Raw genomic sequence first — 15084 nt, 5'->3', positions numbered from 1 at the left:
CAAATCAATCAATAAAAAGGAACAAATGAATGTAGAAAAAATAAGTAATTAATATATGTAGATTTATAATTGTGACGTCCGTCTTTTCATTGAATTTATCAAATTGTAGTTAGTTACAATAGGATGAATCGTTAAGCATCAGCAAAAGGGCTTGCTTCAAATTACAAACGAAACAGTTATGTAGCCTAATATATCCCATGGGACTTAGGCACCCACAAGAAAATAATTTACAACAGTTGCGCAAGACTTACAACATACTCACAGTCACTTCAAGAATACATTACATCTACCTGAATCAGATATTCCACAATTTCATTGCATCATTCATCTCGATTGCATCATAGGCTTAAGCTCCGCTCTGAGGTCAGTACTCGAAACACCAGAGACCTAGTAATCGCCAAACCTAACGAAAGCAGATTTGGTCAGAAGTCCTTGTCGTACCTAGCAGCTGTTACCTGGAATTCACTCCCGACGAAGGTCAAACTCAGTACCAGCAAAGCGCAGTTCTGTCGTCTTCTACGTTCACATGCCTATAAATTCTAACTCACAGTAATATTATTTTCAGTGCTTAACCCCCCCCCCCCCCCCGCGCATATGATTTAAATTTTTCATTCTCATCCTTCGAACAGTAATTCCATACACACTCATATCCAAACTCACACACCCTTACACTTCCGTTTCTTTTAAATATATATAACACTCAAACTTTCTTTATTTCTCTTGCTACTATATAACACTCTACATACTCATGTAAATTCATCTCATTTTCCTTACATGTAGCTTTTGTATATATGTTTTTACTACATAGGGCATCAAGCCATTATTTGTATTGATATTGTTATAAATGAAAAGTTGTATGGCTTAATTGTAACCCTATTGAGGTAATAAGTAATAAATAAAAAGAAGAGTAGAGAACGTTACAAGCTAAGTATAAAAATATTATCTGAATCTTAGTGACAGTGATTCTTTATTAGCATGCAATCTTAATTAGTCATTATCAATTTTCTAGTGGCTCTACTTTCACACCTATCCTAACACTATGTTTCGATAGAGCACCTCTTCTCTCGTCTACAGGTGAATATTTTCTTTTTGCCGGTGGTGGGTATCGAACCTATGACAGACTTAAGATTTTACTGTAAATACGGTGCTCTAACCAACTACGCCAACAAAGCGCTCAAATCCCACTAGTCACAGGTTCGATTCCCGCAGTAATCCCGCAATAAGATATCCTGTGTTCCATTTCTGTAAGAAAACCTTAATGGAATATTGCCGTTTATTTTCCGCCTGCTCTGCACATTATAATTGATTCTGAGTGACGCCAGACACTTTGGAACGCCCAGACGCTTTTATGTTCGCTTCTGTGTATTTGAACCATCTCGTTTTATGACGCCCTTGAATCTGGGCGGTTGTCTGTTTTCCGTCTTGGCTCAGGTTTCACCATCCGTGATCGCTGTTTGATAAATTTCACAGCTAGATAAATTTCAGTTCGGTACTAAACAACGAATAGATGCTATTAATTACGTGCACGGAGACTAGTTATCGTTGTTAAGTAGCTATTATTTTTACTCACGAAATGGTGCTTATACTCTACCCTGGGAATCTCTGGAGCAAGGCAGAGTAGGGGAGAAAGCCAGTGGGCGGAGCGTAGCCGTACACGCTGCTGCGAAGGCTGGTAACTGCAGTCGCTTTTCTCCCCTCCACGTAATCCCGTTCCCTCGAACATGTTCATTGGTCGAGTCGTCTCGAGTCACTACTTGCTTTCGTTTGCTTGCTCCAGAGACTTCCGGGACTGCTCAAATTTGGACCCTGGAGTATTTTATTTCCAGGGTTTGGCTGGGAGATAAGGATTGACACGTTATGTTCCTTCATTTATACTGAACAACGTTCATTGGATGATCGTACAAAGTGAAGGTAATATGTCACACCATTATAAAATGGTCCAGAAAGTTGGTTGAAAATACCTGAAAAACTTAGAAGTATGAGGGAAATTGGTGGGGTGTGAGTGGAAACCCTGCACCCGTTTCCATTACTTTCAGGACTAGGAGCGATAATGTAGTGTTGCCATCTCGACGCATGGCACAGAATTTAATCAGCCCGCATTGTGTACAAACGGAGACGCAGTTTTTACAGTATAAAATAATTATCTTGATCGCTGAGATAGGGACGAATATTAGTTTTGAAATGCGGGTTAAATGTATGCGATTGGCCTACCTTAAATATAGAAATCTGGAAAACGTTGTGGTGTGGTTCCTGTGACTCATACTAGATGAAGCGTTCTAATATTTTACATATGTATTAGTGCAGTATGATGCATGCGATATCGTACTTACTTTTCCTGCAGATTCGATAGACAGAAATTGCATCCTTGTTTATAAGAAACAATAAATAGCTTACCTACAGTCTGTACCAGGAGTCTCTGAAGGAACATCGCACATAACGGTAGAGTAGGGGAGAAAGTGAGTGGGCGGAGCAAACCAGTGCGCAATTCTGCAAGCGACTAGTAGCATGCAATCACCTTCTCCCTCGGGTGTTCATTGGCCTATCCCTCTCGAGTCACTACTTGCGCAGAAGACCTGTTTTCGTTAGTTTGCTCCAAGTCTCCTGCGATAAAGTACCGATACTTTTGCTCGAAAAGGTAGTAAGAGTTTAAAGCCTAATTTAGAAGGAGAGGGAAAATTTCTAATAGATAAAAATGGATCTATTGAATTATGAACGTAGTTATTATTAAGTTTCATTCTGAATAAAATGTGCAAAATACAGTAAGTCTTGCTTCCTGGGTCTTTCAGGTTGAGGTATTTTCTTCTCAAGCCTTTGTAAATGTTATGCAGTACGTTTTGTTCACAATAATCTCGAGAAGCAGCGACCACAAAATGTCCAAATTTTATAAGTGCATCTAGAAAGATTCTTGCCTGCCAGGAAGATCATTAATTTTAGTCTTCTGTAGAAGACCTAAACGTGTTTCTTTTCTTCTCTTTACAGGAGCCCAGAGGACCGTTCATGTGATTCACAATTCCGAGCAGCCTGCCTCCGTATTCTCCATCCTGGACACTGGCACCAAAACTATCTCTTTAGTGGCGGATGGCCTTTTTGATCTGCTGATGCTTAAAATGACGCCGGCGATTTACACCTCCAAGAAGCAGACTAGAATGGAATCAAAAGGACCTCGGTTCGAATTTGGTGACTTTCTCGTGAAATTTGGCAGCGTGACAATGAATCAGAACTTCAAGGGTGTCCTAGTAGAGGTAAGTGTACAACCGTTTGTTAACAAACAGTGGTTCATCTGTCTCTTGAGGTGCCAAAGTTTATTTGGGTAGAAGATGATAATTAAGATCTTCACCAGTTTTTTTTTGTAATGCCCGTAGCACTCGATCGTCAACCATTTATTTTTCAAACTCGTTTATTTCAGCTGGTGATTCATATTCGTTTCCTCTATGAAGAAATAGCAATATTTAGCGGATGTACAGTATGTGTACTTTAGTCGCGACCATCGCCTCAAGTGCGCATGCGCCAACCGGACGAGTCCACTCGCAAAATAGTGGAACACAGACGGGGGGGAGCAAGTTCTGGGTTAGTCACGACGATCGACGCTAGTGCGCATGCGCTAACTGGACAAGTCTACTGGCAAAATAGGAGTGGCGACTGCAAGTGCAATGAGAAAATTGTCTTCGTTCTACTTTGGGAGAGTTGTTAGCAATTTTAACAGCCATCACAAACACAAAGGAATCTAGCAATAATGAACAGCTGAACGCACAAGAGAAATACTGGTCCGAAACCCACAGAGTAGTTTCGTGCGTCTTCCTACCTTCCTCCCCTTTCGTGTTTGGATACGTCCGTTCGAGCTAGTCAAGTCTTACGTGGTTAGTAGTGGGTTTTACGGTACGGACAGCGCGAGAAAGTACGAACCTCTCTCCAGCAGCTTTGGCCATACTTAAAACTTGCTCAACATGCCCATATGAGTTTTTTTGCTCAAGTGTGGAGCTCTTATAATTTAAGATTTTTGTAAAAATGCCCTCGGGAATTTTTCAGAAAGTACGAACTCCTCTCCAGCAGATTTGCTATACTTAAAACTTGCTCAACATGTTCATTTGTTTAAGTGTAGCACCTGCATAACCCAAGAATTTTATAATTCGGAAAGTATTAACTCTTCTCAAGCAGATTTACAAAATTGCATCAGTTTGTCTATAAACTTGTATCCATACCTACCTATACATATTTACTTCAGGTTTAAGTTTAATTGGATACTATTCAATTTGCTTATCTAATATTAAAACAACACAATATGCAGAGCCTACCTCTAGAATTGGTCCGTGTTTGCATGTTCCTTCCCCCTCTGCGTCAGTGTGCGCAATTCCCGAGACGGTAGTATTGATTTTTTTCCTCAGCTCCAGTATTTACAGAAATTCCTGAATATTGCATCAGCCAGTTATGTGAGACTGACTGAGGGGGACAGACGTGTTGATACAGTGCTTCTCATACTTACTGGTTTAAATTCATATTGAACAATATAAAATCTGTTATTTGTTGTAATCCACTCATATTTAGAGTCAAGCTTATATTTGTCCCAGCCTGTTATACATAACAAGGTTATTGCTATTCAAGATATGCATGTTTGTGCAGGCATTTGCGCTGGGTCAGTGTGAATGATTTTCCACTTGTGGGCTATTGGCTTTACAACCTGTCATAAGATTAATATTATTAATATTAATCCATAGAGATTAGATTTGAATCCCAGGAAATTTTATATAAATACCAAAGCCAAAAAATATTAAGTGTATATAAACATATATACATATACACATACAAAGCACAGTGCTGAACCCAACTGATATTTTTTATTCAGTATAAAGTTTTGAATTGAAACCCAGGAAATTGTATATAATAAACAACAGCAAAAATGCCGAATCAAAAATATTGTAATCAGTGCAATAAAAATATATCCAGCTCTAATTGGGCCAAGCATCAAAAAATTTGTAATCCAGACAAATACAAAACTCCCACAAAAATTTGCCCCAAATGCAATAGAAAATATAACATGGAATATTTCACATATAAACATAAAGATACTTGCTCTGCACAGTCATCAACATCTGGTTTGAAAAGAAGGCACGAAGCACCTGTTAATGCCAGAGCAGCAAAGCAGCCACGCCATGCACCCATCCGTAGCAGTTTTAATGCCCAACTCAGGGATTACCGGTTTGTATCAGAGCCAAGATGCGGCATTGAGAATTTCTTGAACAGTATAAATTCTGATCTGCAGGCAATTCTTAATGCACAAAATGGCTCTTATAAGCTATCTCTCAAATTGTTTGTACAATATAAGAAACCAAATGGCACAAAATTTACACAGCCCCACATAACAGAAACTGTACCTGTATATTCAAATGCAAATTCAGACACAATAATAAGCAGCTTGATAAATCAACTGAACATCAAACACTCTGAATTTGCGGCAAAAGAATCAGGATGGAGCCTATGCGGTTCATCACACAAGTTATATGTTAATATTTCTGAATTCAGCCCATTACAAGGATCTACTTATGTGCCATTGCCAGCTAATATCAAAAACAAAAGAGCCGTGGTCAATATAAAAAATGCCGACCAGAAATGCTTTTTGTGGTGTATATTAGCTGCTTTGTATCCAGTTTCAAGGGATCCTCAGAGAATAACTTATTACAAACAACATGAGCACGATTTTGACGATGTAATGGAGGGTTTGGAATATCCAATGTCAGTTCAGAATATTGATAAATTTGAAAAAAAGGCCAGGCATATCAATGGCAAACAATTATCTATTAATGTATTTATTTGTTCCACTGGTAATTGTCCGATAGCACCTCTCAGAATCAGTACAATTGATGATGAATCTGCTATTCCGATTGATCTGCTTTTAATTGAAGGAGATGATACATACCATTACACTCTGATACATAATCTTGAAGCTTTAGTGAGAACACAACTAGACAAAACTCATACAATATTCAAGTTGTGCAGAAGATGTTTAACTGTATTTGATGGTCAAAAAATGGTAAAAGGGGTTCGGGAAGAGAGTGCAGAAATTGCCAAAAACAAGTTAATTGAGCATCTGAAATACTGTGGCAACCATAAACCTGTTCATATGGTAATGCCCAATCCAAGTGAAAATTGCAAATTCAAAAAGTATGAGGCCTTGTTGGAACACCCAGCATTTATTGTCTATGATTTTGAATCGAATCTCAAATCTCTTGCATTTTGTAGCCCAGATCCAGAAGAATCATCAAGTACACCATACCAGCAACATGAACCTTCCAGCTTTTGTTATGTGGTTGTACAGGATGGTGTAGCTAGTGAGCCATATTCATACAAGGGACCAAATGCCATCAAAATATTTGCACATAGAATAGAAAATGAGTGCCGTGACATAGCATCTAACATCTTATTAAAATCAAAGCCTATGTTGCCTTTAACAGAGAAACAGATTGAGGATTTCAACAATGCAGAAAAATGCCCGGTATGTGATTGTGAATTTTCAGATACAAATATCAAGGTGAAACACCATTCTCATACAGATGGTCGATATAAACAGGCCCTGTGTAATAGCTGTAATATTAAGATCAAGAGACCAAGATTTGTCCCCATATTCTGCCATGGAGCATCCAATTATGATTTCCATCATCTGATCAGGTACGAGGGGTTTGAGAAGCAGAATTTAAATATTTTAGCTGAAAATGATGAGAAATATATATCTATTAGCAAGATAATTAAAGTTGATGGTGTTCCTATTCACATAAGATTTCTTGATTCTTACAGATTTTTACCTGCTAGCCTGGCTACACTGGCCACTCAATTATCTGATGATGACTTGAAAATCACACGTGCCTCGTTTCCAAATCAGGACCTGAAATTAATTAGGCGGAAGGGTGTATATCCATATGACTATGTCACAGATTTTTCTAAATTTGATGAGTGTTCCCTGCCACCACAAGAAGCGTTTTACAGCAGAATCAGAGGATCTGGAATCAGTGATGATGATTATCGCCATGCTCAGTTGATGTGGGACGATTTAAAATGCAAGACATTTGGTGATTATCACATGGCATATTTGAAACTTGATGTCACTCTCTTAGCTGATATATTGCAAGCATTCAGAAAATCTTCCATGCAAAATTATGGACTGGACCCAGTGTATTTTTACAGTGCCCCGGGCCTAGCATGGGCTGCAACGTTTTTCAACACCAAAAAGCAATTGGATCTGATCCACGATCAAGATAAGTATCTGTTTATGGAGCAATGTATAAGAGGAGGCATGGTGCAATGTTCTCAGAGATATGCCAGAGCAAATAACAAGTATATGCCTGATTATGATCCAGCACGGCCATCAAATTTTATACTGTATGTAGATGCAATCAACCTCTATGGTCATGCCATGAAGCAAAAACTGCCATATGCAGGGCTTGAATGGGTTGAAAATTTCAATATTGAAGATCTTCAGAACTTTGATGACAGTGACTATGGCCTCTTCTTAGAGGCTGATCTGATAATTCCTGATGATTTGCACAATAAATTTTCTGATCTGCCCCCAATTCCCGAGGTTCAGTGCTCACCTGGCTCTGAACAGAAGAAGCTCATGACGACCCTGGAGTCCAAACAGGGTTATGTTATATATTACAAAAACCTCCAGTTCCTGATGAAACATGGTGTTCAAGTAACCAAAGTTGGCAAAGTCTTGAGGTTCAGGCACTCAGAATGGTTGAAACCATACATTGATACAAACACGGAGCTTCGAACATCTGCAAAGAGCCAATTTGATAAGAGCTTGTTTAAATTGATGGTGAATTCAGTGTATGGCAAAACAATTGAAAATGTCAGAAAACATACCGATGTTAAAATAATTACTGACCCCAGTTTGAGCAAAAAATTGGTTGCAAAGCCCAACTTCAATTACAGAAGAATTTATGATGAGTACATGGCACTTTTCAACATGATGAAAACAAAGATCAAATTTGATAAACCTATTTATGTAGGGGCTGTGATATTGGAATTGTCCAAATTACATATGTTAATATTGTATTATGATGTGCTGAAACCTTTTTATGGTGATCGTGTAAAATTATTGTACATGGACACGGATAGTTTTATTCTTGTTATTCAAACAGAAGATGTTTATCAAGATATGTCACAGCCTGAATTGCTTCAATACTTTGATACCAGTGAACATACAAAGATTCAACACCACCACAACAAAAAGGTGCCTGGCAAGTTAAAAGATGAGACACTTGGTGATGTTATTGTGGCATTTGCTGGGTTAAGAGCCAAGATGTACAGTTTTGAAACATGTAGTGGTGCTGTTGCCAAAAAGGCCAAGGGCATTGGCAGAGTAACTGTTGAAAAAGAGCTTGTATTTGAAGATTACAAAAATTGCATCAAATCACAGAGTTCAATCAGAACATCAGAAAATAGAATTCAGAGTGAGAATCACTTGTTGACTAGCAATATTGTAACAAAAGTGGCTCTGGACCCACATGATGACAAGAGATGTATTTTGTCATGTAACATACATACTCTACCTTGGGGGCATTGCGATTTGAAAAATGGGAAACAATGCCCAATTCCAGAGCATGATTTGAAATAAATAAACATGCCTATGAACTTATTTGGGTTCAAAAAACAGGCTATTATGGACCTGCCGACACCACAACCCTCTCCCGATTTACAATCTGTAATGTCTAAACTGAGTGGCTTGTTAATTATTCATCTGAACAGCATACTTACAGATAATGATGATGAAACAGGTAAAATATTGTACATATTTAACAATAATTTAAATTATTACCAATTACCTGTAGGTGGGCAATTGCAATTTATTACAACCCCTGAGGGTGATGTCAAGATTTCAATAGGGAGAAATATTTATAGAATTAAGCACTCAAACATGATTTCCGGCACTGTATATACTGTTTCTGCTGGTGACTGCTTATATATTGAGGTCCCTGGATCATATGACAAGCTTATACCCTTTTTTATAGAATTAAGAATTAGATATTCAATAATAAATAACCAGTAAAAGAAAATGCCTAATGATATATTTGGCCATACAAGACATGAAGATCACAGTGATGAGATTCTTATGCTTGATGTCAGAGTCAAGAAATTGAGAAGTGATTTACAAGCTTTACAGACCACACTCAATGCCAGTCTTCAATTAGAAATTACAAATTTGCAATCACAATGCATGGACCCTCTTCTTAAAATTGATTCTGAACTCAAAATACTGCTTCAGAAATATACTGATCTGGCCACATTGGATAATTTTCAAAGTTTAGAAGAAGCTGTAGCAGCTCTTCAAGCCAAATTTAAGACCCAGGCTAACAACTCCGAGCAATTGAAACAGCAATTGGAAGAGCAAATAAATAATGTCCAGACACAGCTCCAAACAATTGTCAAAAGCATAAAATCACAAGAAGATTTTGATCTAGTGATTTCCACTCTAAAGGAACAGATTCAATCACTCCAGATACCTAATCTAGACCCCTTGAACAATGCCATAGCCGAGGTTAAAGAAAAAATTGAGACACTTGAAAATTTTATGAACAACTTGCCATCTTCTGATGCTTTGAATGCAATAACTCGGAGTGTTGCAAACATCAAGCTGCAACTTGAAACATACGAAGATTTTGGAAAAATTCAAAGTTCCATAACCCACCTTGAAGGTACAATAGCAGCAGTGCAAAGTGATTTGGCAAATGTACTAGAATCCCGATTGCCTGGGATTGTAGATACTCTTGTCAGTGTCCAGCACCAAATCACAAAGCTTGAAAACCTCAACACCGAATCTGAACTATCTCATTTTCATCACTTGATCGATGATATCCAAACAAAACTTGAAATTTTACAACAATCAACACCCACTCAGGCAGATATAGCCCTGCTCCAAAATGCTATGCAAAATGTGGCTGATGCATCTGAATTAAACAATGTAAAATTGGCACTTGAATTTTTGCAGAATACAGTATCAAATCTTCCCACATCGCAGGAACTTAAAAATATTAAGAGGGCAGTGAATCGCATATTGAAATCAGAAGATATCAAGAATATCCAAGCAGAGATCAAACAACTCACTCAGACAGTGGCCACTCTACCAACCAATCAACATATTAATGAATTGCATGCCTTGTTTGAGGATATCAGAAGACAAGTCCATGATCTTACTGCTCAAAATTCAAAATTGGCAGTTGTTGAAAATTTGCAACAAATTGTAGCTAATATCAAGCAACAGCTAGGGACCATGGAATCCAATCAAGCAAATGCTCTGTCTGTTTTTGCCACCCAGCTTCAAGAAATTGTGCAACAATACAAGAGACTTGCTGTGGACATAAAAATCAAGCCAGGCCATGATGATGTTGTTAGGACCATCAATGAGCACCTTGAATCTGTAACAAGCAGATTGCTCACAGCAGAAAAAGAAATAACAGGCATAATCGAGAATCCAAAACATACAGTAATTCTTGAATTGTACAGCATCCCCAACAAAGAATATGATTCTCCATTTACACCAGGTGGCAAAATATATATGCTGTCCCCTGCACAATTTTATTACCAGTTTTTTGTTGGGGGCACACTGAGACCAATCAAGATCAAATATTGGCTTCAACCACAGGCACACCACTACCCCACCTTATCAATAACAAATGCTGACAACAAACCAAAAATCACCAGTGTAGAGTTAGAGGATTTTACAGATCCCAATACATTAGAAACAGCCTATACTGAAGATGATGGATCTCTGGAATTTAAAATACAAATAGGGGACAAATTATATTTAGAAAATCCTGCAGTATCAGCTGCTGAACACCCAATAGTTGCAATATTCTTGTTTTCATATCATGTCTAGACAAATTATTGTTGATGAACTACACAGACAAGCCAGACATAATTTTAAGAGACTCCCAGTAGTCACAAAAGGCATAGATGATTTATGGCAGAGCGACTTGATTGAGTTGGCAAGTGGACAGCTGAAAAACTTGGACAAAATCAACAAGGGCTACAAGTATCTACTCACTGTAATAGACACATTTTCAAAATTTGCCTGGGCTGTGCCACTCAAATCCAAGACTGGAGCATGTGTTACAGAAGCCATCAGAACAATCATCAATCATTCAGGAAGATCACCGCGCTATTTGCAAACAGATAATGGCAAAGAATTTTATAATTCTGTGTTCCAACAATTTATTAAAAGCCAGTCAATACAACATTATTCGAGTTACAGTGATCTCAAGGCCTCAATTGTAGAGAGATTCAACAGAACCTTAAAAAATCTTATGTATAAACAATTTACACTTCAAGGTAATTATAAATGGATTAATATTCTTCCAGAACTTCTACATAAATATAACAACTCGGTCCATTCCACAATCAACATGAAGCCCTCTGAAGTAACTTCATCTGATGAGCAAAAATTGATCAGGACTGTTTATTATCCTAGATACCAGCCAACAACAAGAAGGGCCAAATACAGGGTGGGCGATCAAGTAAGAATCAGCAAATATAAGCACTTATTCAAGAGAGGCTTTACAAGAAACTGGAGCACCGAATTATTTACAGTGGTTCAAGTTAAACCCGGGACCCTTAACACATATATAATAAAAGATCATCGAGGAGAAATTCTCAAAGGCAGGTTCTATGAACAAGAACTCAGCAAAACTAAACAGCCTGACACATATCTCATAGAAAAAATCATCCGCAGAAAAGGCAACAAGTTATTTGTCAAATGGCTAGGTCATCCGGAAAACAGCTGGATCGATGCAGACAAAGTAATAATATGAGCACCTGGGATGTTATAAAAAGGCTGCCAGAACCTGAACAACAGAATAAGATAAATGGAGTGCTGCTGCCTGATAATATTAGGTGTCTTATTGTTGGGCCATCTGCTTGTGGTAAAACTACACTAATGGTTGATAATTTTTTATTGGCACCCAACTGGTTAGACTGGAAAAACAGGCACTTGTATGTTTTCTCTAAGAGCTTGGAACAATTAAAATATCAGCAGCTGATGAAGCTATATGATGGATTAGATATAGCCACTTTTGAACCAGATGTTAAGCCACTTCATGAATGTCTCGATAATTCTGTCGCTGTGTTTGATGACATTATACTGGATAATCAAAACAAGGTTAGAAATTTCTTTACACAGGGCCGCCACAAAAACATTGATTGCTTCTACCTGGCACAGACTTTTTCTAAAATTCCGAAGCAGCTGATCCGAGACAACAGCAACTTTATATGTGTGTTTCATCAAGATCATACCAACCTCAAACACATACATGATGAATATGTAGGTGGGGACTTGAGCTACAATGATTTTTCCAAATTTTGCAGCAGGTGCTGGAACCAGGACAGTTATGGGTTTGTCACAATTGATATGACAAGAACACCTAATACTGGCAAATACAGAAATAAAATCAACGATTTTCTAGACGTTGAGACATAAATAAACAACCATGAAACGACCAGTCATTGATGATCTTAAGTTAAGAGATTATCTTGTAAAAAGATTTAAGGGATGGAAATCAGAGAACCGTGGAATTTATGAAAAACACAAACAAACAGAACAGCCTGTCATTGATGCTATTAATAATTTAGGTAAGAATATCAAAACTGTTACAGAGCAAAATCAAGATTTGATCACAGAGCTTGTACCTGTAGCTGCAAGGAACATATTAGATTATCCATTCACCCCACTTTCCAGTATTCATACACCTAGTCCTGTTGCTCCTAGAAGAATTGAGGCTACTCTGGATCCTATTGAATTGGGTCTTCTTGCTCAAAAATATTTAACCACACCTAAAGACAACAAAGATGAGGTCTTTGGCTTATATGCCGACACAGAGCTTGATGGCAGCATCATACACAGAATTGGCAATTTCAAAGTAACATTTATGGGAGATGATATCATTGTTTATTCAGAATCTCGTCTCGGAGAAAAAGGTGCTTTTGTTAAGTACCCCGGCACACCTGGATTGTGGGAACTGATGACTAGGAAGAGACCTGGCAGCTATACAGATCAAGATTATGAACATTACAAAGAAATATTAATAAAATCAGATGCTCTATACCAGAACAATGATCCCACGCAAAAAAGAGTCAAGTCTAGCAGTGGAGCAAAATACAACAATTTAATCAAGCCCATATGGTCACAGATCAAGACAGGTAGTGGAATCAAACAATACAACACCCTGCCTAAAGAATTTGTATGGGTTGATGATGTCAGGAAACTTGTAGATAGGTTGCTGGTCATAGCTGGGGAAGAAAATGCAGGCAACCACAATTTTTACAATGAAAAGGTTGGAATTATGGACATGATAAGCACAAAATTGTCTAATTTTATAGTGAATGACCCTAAGGGGATTGGATATCTCATAAAAATTATTAATACTCTACCACCCAAATTTTGGAATGTTTCTGAGGGTCGGGGGTTGGTTAATGACATTATAAACAAGCTGCCATTTGAACTTCATATTCCAGGCTATCAGTATTGTGGTCCAGGCACAAAATTGGATCATAGATTAAACAGAGGAGATCCTGGTGTTAATCCTTTAGATGCTGCTTGCAGAGACCATGACATAGCATACAACACACATTCTGATCTTGACAAGAGACATGTTGCAGACAAGAAATTAGAAGAGGCCGCATTTGGCAGATTTGTAAGCAAAGATGCGTCTTTGAGTGAAAAAATAGCAGCATTGGGGACCACCATAGCTATGAGCACCAAACAAAAACTGGGGTGGGGGCTGTGAATATGTATATAATAAACCTACAATGAAGGCAAAGGGTGTTATGTATCAAATACCTTATGCGGGTCTCAAATCTCTTAAAACTATTGACAGTCTTTTAACCAAAAAGCAGCGGAAGAAAAAAAATTCTTGTATTGCAAAGGGGCATGGTATGAAATTATTACTTAGCACCCCCCAATTAAAAAAATTACAGCAATCTAGAAAAAAATCACATACAGGGGGTTTCATATTTACCATCCCTGCCATCTTAGCTGCTCTCGGGGCTGTGGGGAGCTTGGCTGGGGGATCAGCTGCCATAGCAAAAACAGTAATAGATGCCAAGAAGAATAAGGCAGAATTAGATGAGCAGAGGCGCCATAACCTGGCCATGGAGAAAAAAGGCAAAGGTGTTAAGAGAGCCATGAATAAGTTTAAAAAAAACAAGTGCCGCTTACAAACCAAGATATTGAAGCTTTAATCAAGCCACTGGGCATCAAACATTTTAGAGGTGTGTACATGTCTGATTCTTTACCGGAACAACCACTCAACAAAGAGTGTGGCATTGTTAATTTGGATGAGTACAAAAATCAGGGCACTCACTGGATCTGTTATCTTAAATATTTAAAAAATGAGGCATTTGTGTTTGATTCATTTGGAGGTGTTCCTCCTGAAAATTTAGTAAAATATCTAAATTCAACTAATCTTTATTACAATAATGCCCGTATTCAAAACTTCAAAGATGTTAATTGCGGACATTTGTGTTTATCTGTTCTCAGATATATGTCTCAAATAAATAAACCATCAATTGAAGATTTTCAAAAAGCCTTGTGGTATTTAAAACATCATGGGGGTATTCCATCTCACCAGCCAAAATTCAATATTGAAACTCAAATTGCATGATGATATAGTGTATCCCAAAACAATAGCTCTCAGAGCATTTTACGGCATGTACCTGATCCCCAATATTACTCACCACAACAACACAATTGCAGTAGGGGATCAAAAAATTGTCATCACTCCAGGGCAGTATAATCTGTCCACTCTAAATGCTCAATTACCCAGAGGTATAGTTTTAAGTCAAAATTCTGTCACTCACAGAGTTGAGATTGTATCTGCTACGGAAACAGTGCATCTGGGTACTATAGGAGAGCTGTTGGGATTTGAGAACAACACAAAACTCGAACCAGCAATCAAACACACTGCTATGAATATACCTAAATTCTTAGCCATAGAGACTCTGAATATTCACTGTAATGTGGCCGAGGGTATGATCACCAAATCAAATGGCATAGGCACTCACAAACAAACTGGCATCATTGCAACATTCAAACCTAATTCC

At 38.0% G+C, this 15084-nt stretch overlaps 1 protein-coding gene across 2 annotated transcripts in view; it reads left to right on the top strand.

Moving 5' to 3' along the window:
* Positions 1-15084, top strand: part of MED20 (Mediator complex subunit 20) — a 536245-nt gene that overhangs the window by 379127 nt on the left and 142034 nt on the right. For both annotated transcript variants that reach the window (XM_083131729.1, XM_083131721.1), the window contains one exon: positions 2980-3242. In XM_083131729.1, the coding sequence (XP_082987855.1) occupies positions 2980-3242 (263 nt within the window). The remainder of the gene's footprint in view (positions 1-2979; positions 3243-15084) is intronic.

Source organism: Lepisma saccharinum, chromosome 1, assembly GCF_977018435.1.
Source record: "Lepisma saccharinum chromosome 1, izLepSacc3.1, whole genome shotgun sequence".
Lineage (NCBI taxonomy): Eukaryota > Metazoa > Arthropoda > Insecta > Zygentoma > Lepismatidae > Lepisma > Lepisma saccharinum.
Note: the sequence above shows the minus strand (reverse complement) of the source record. Positions and strands in the feature narration are given on the sequence as shown.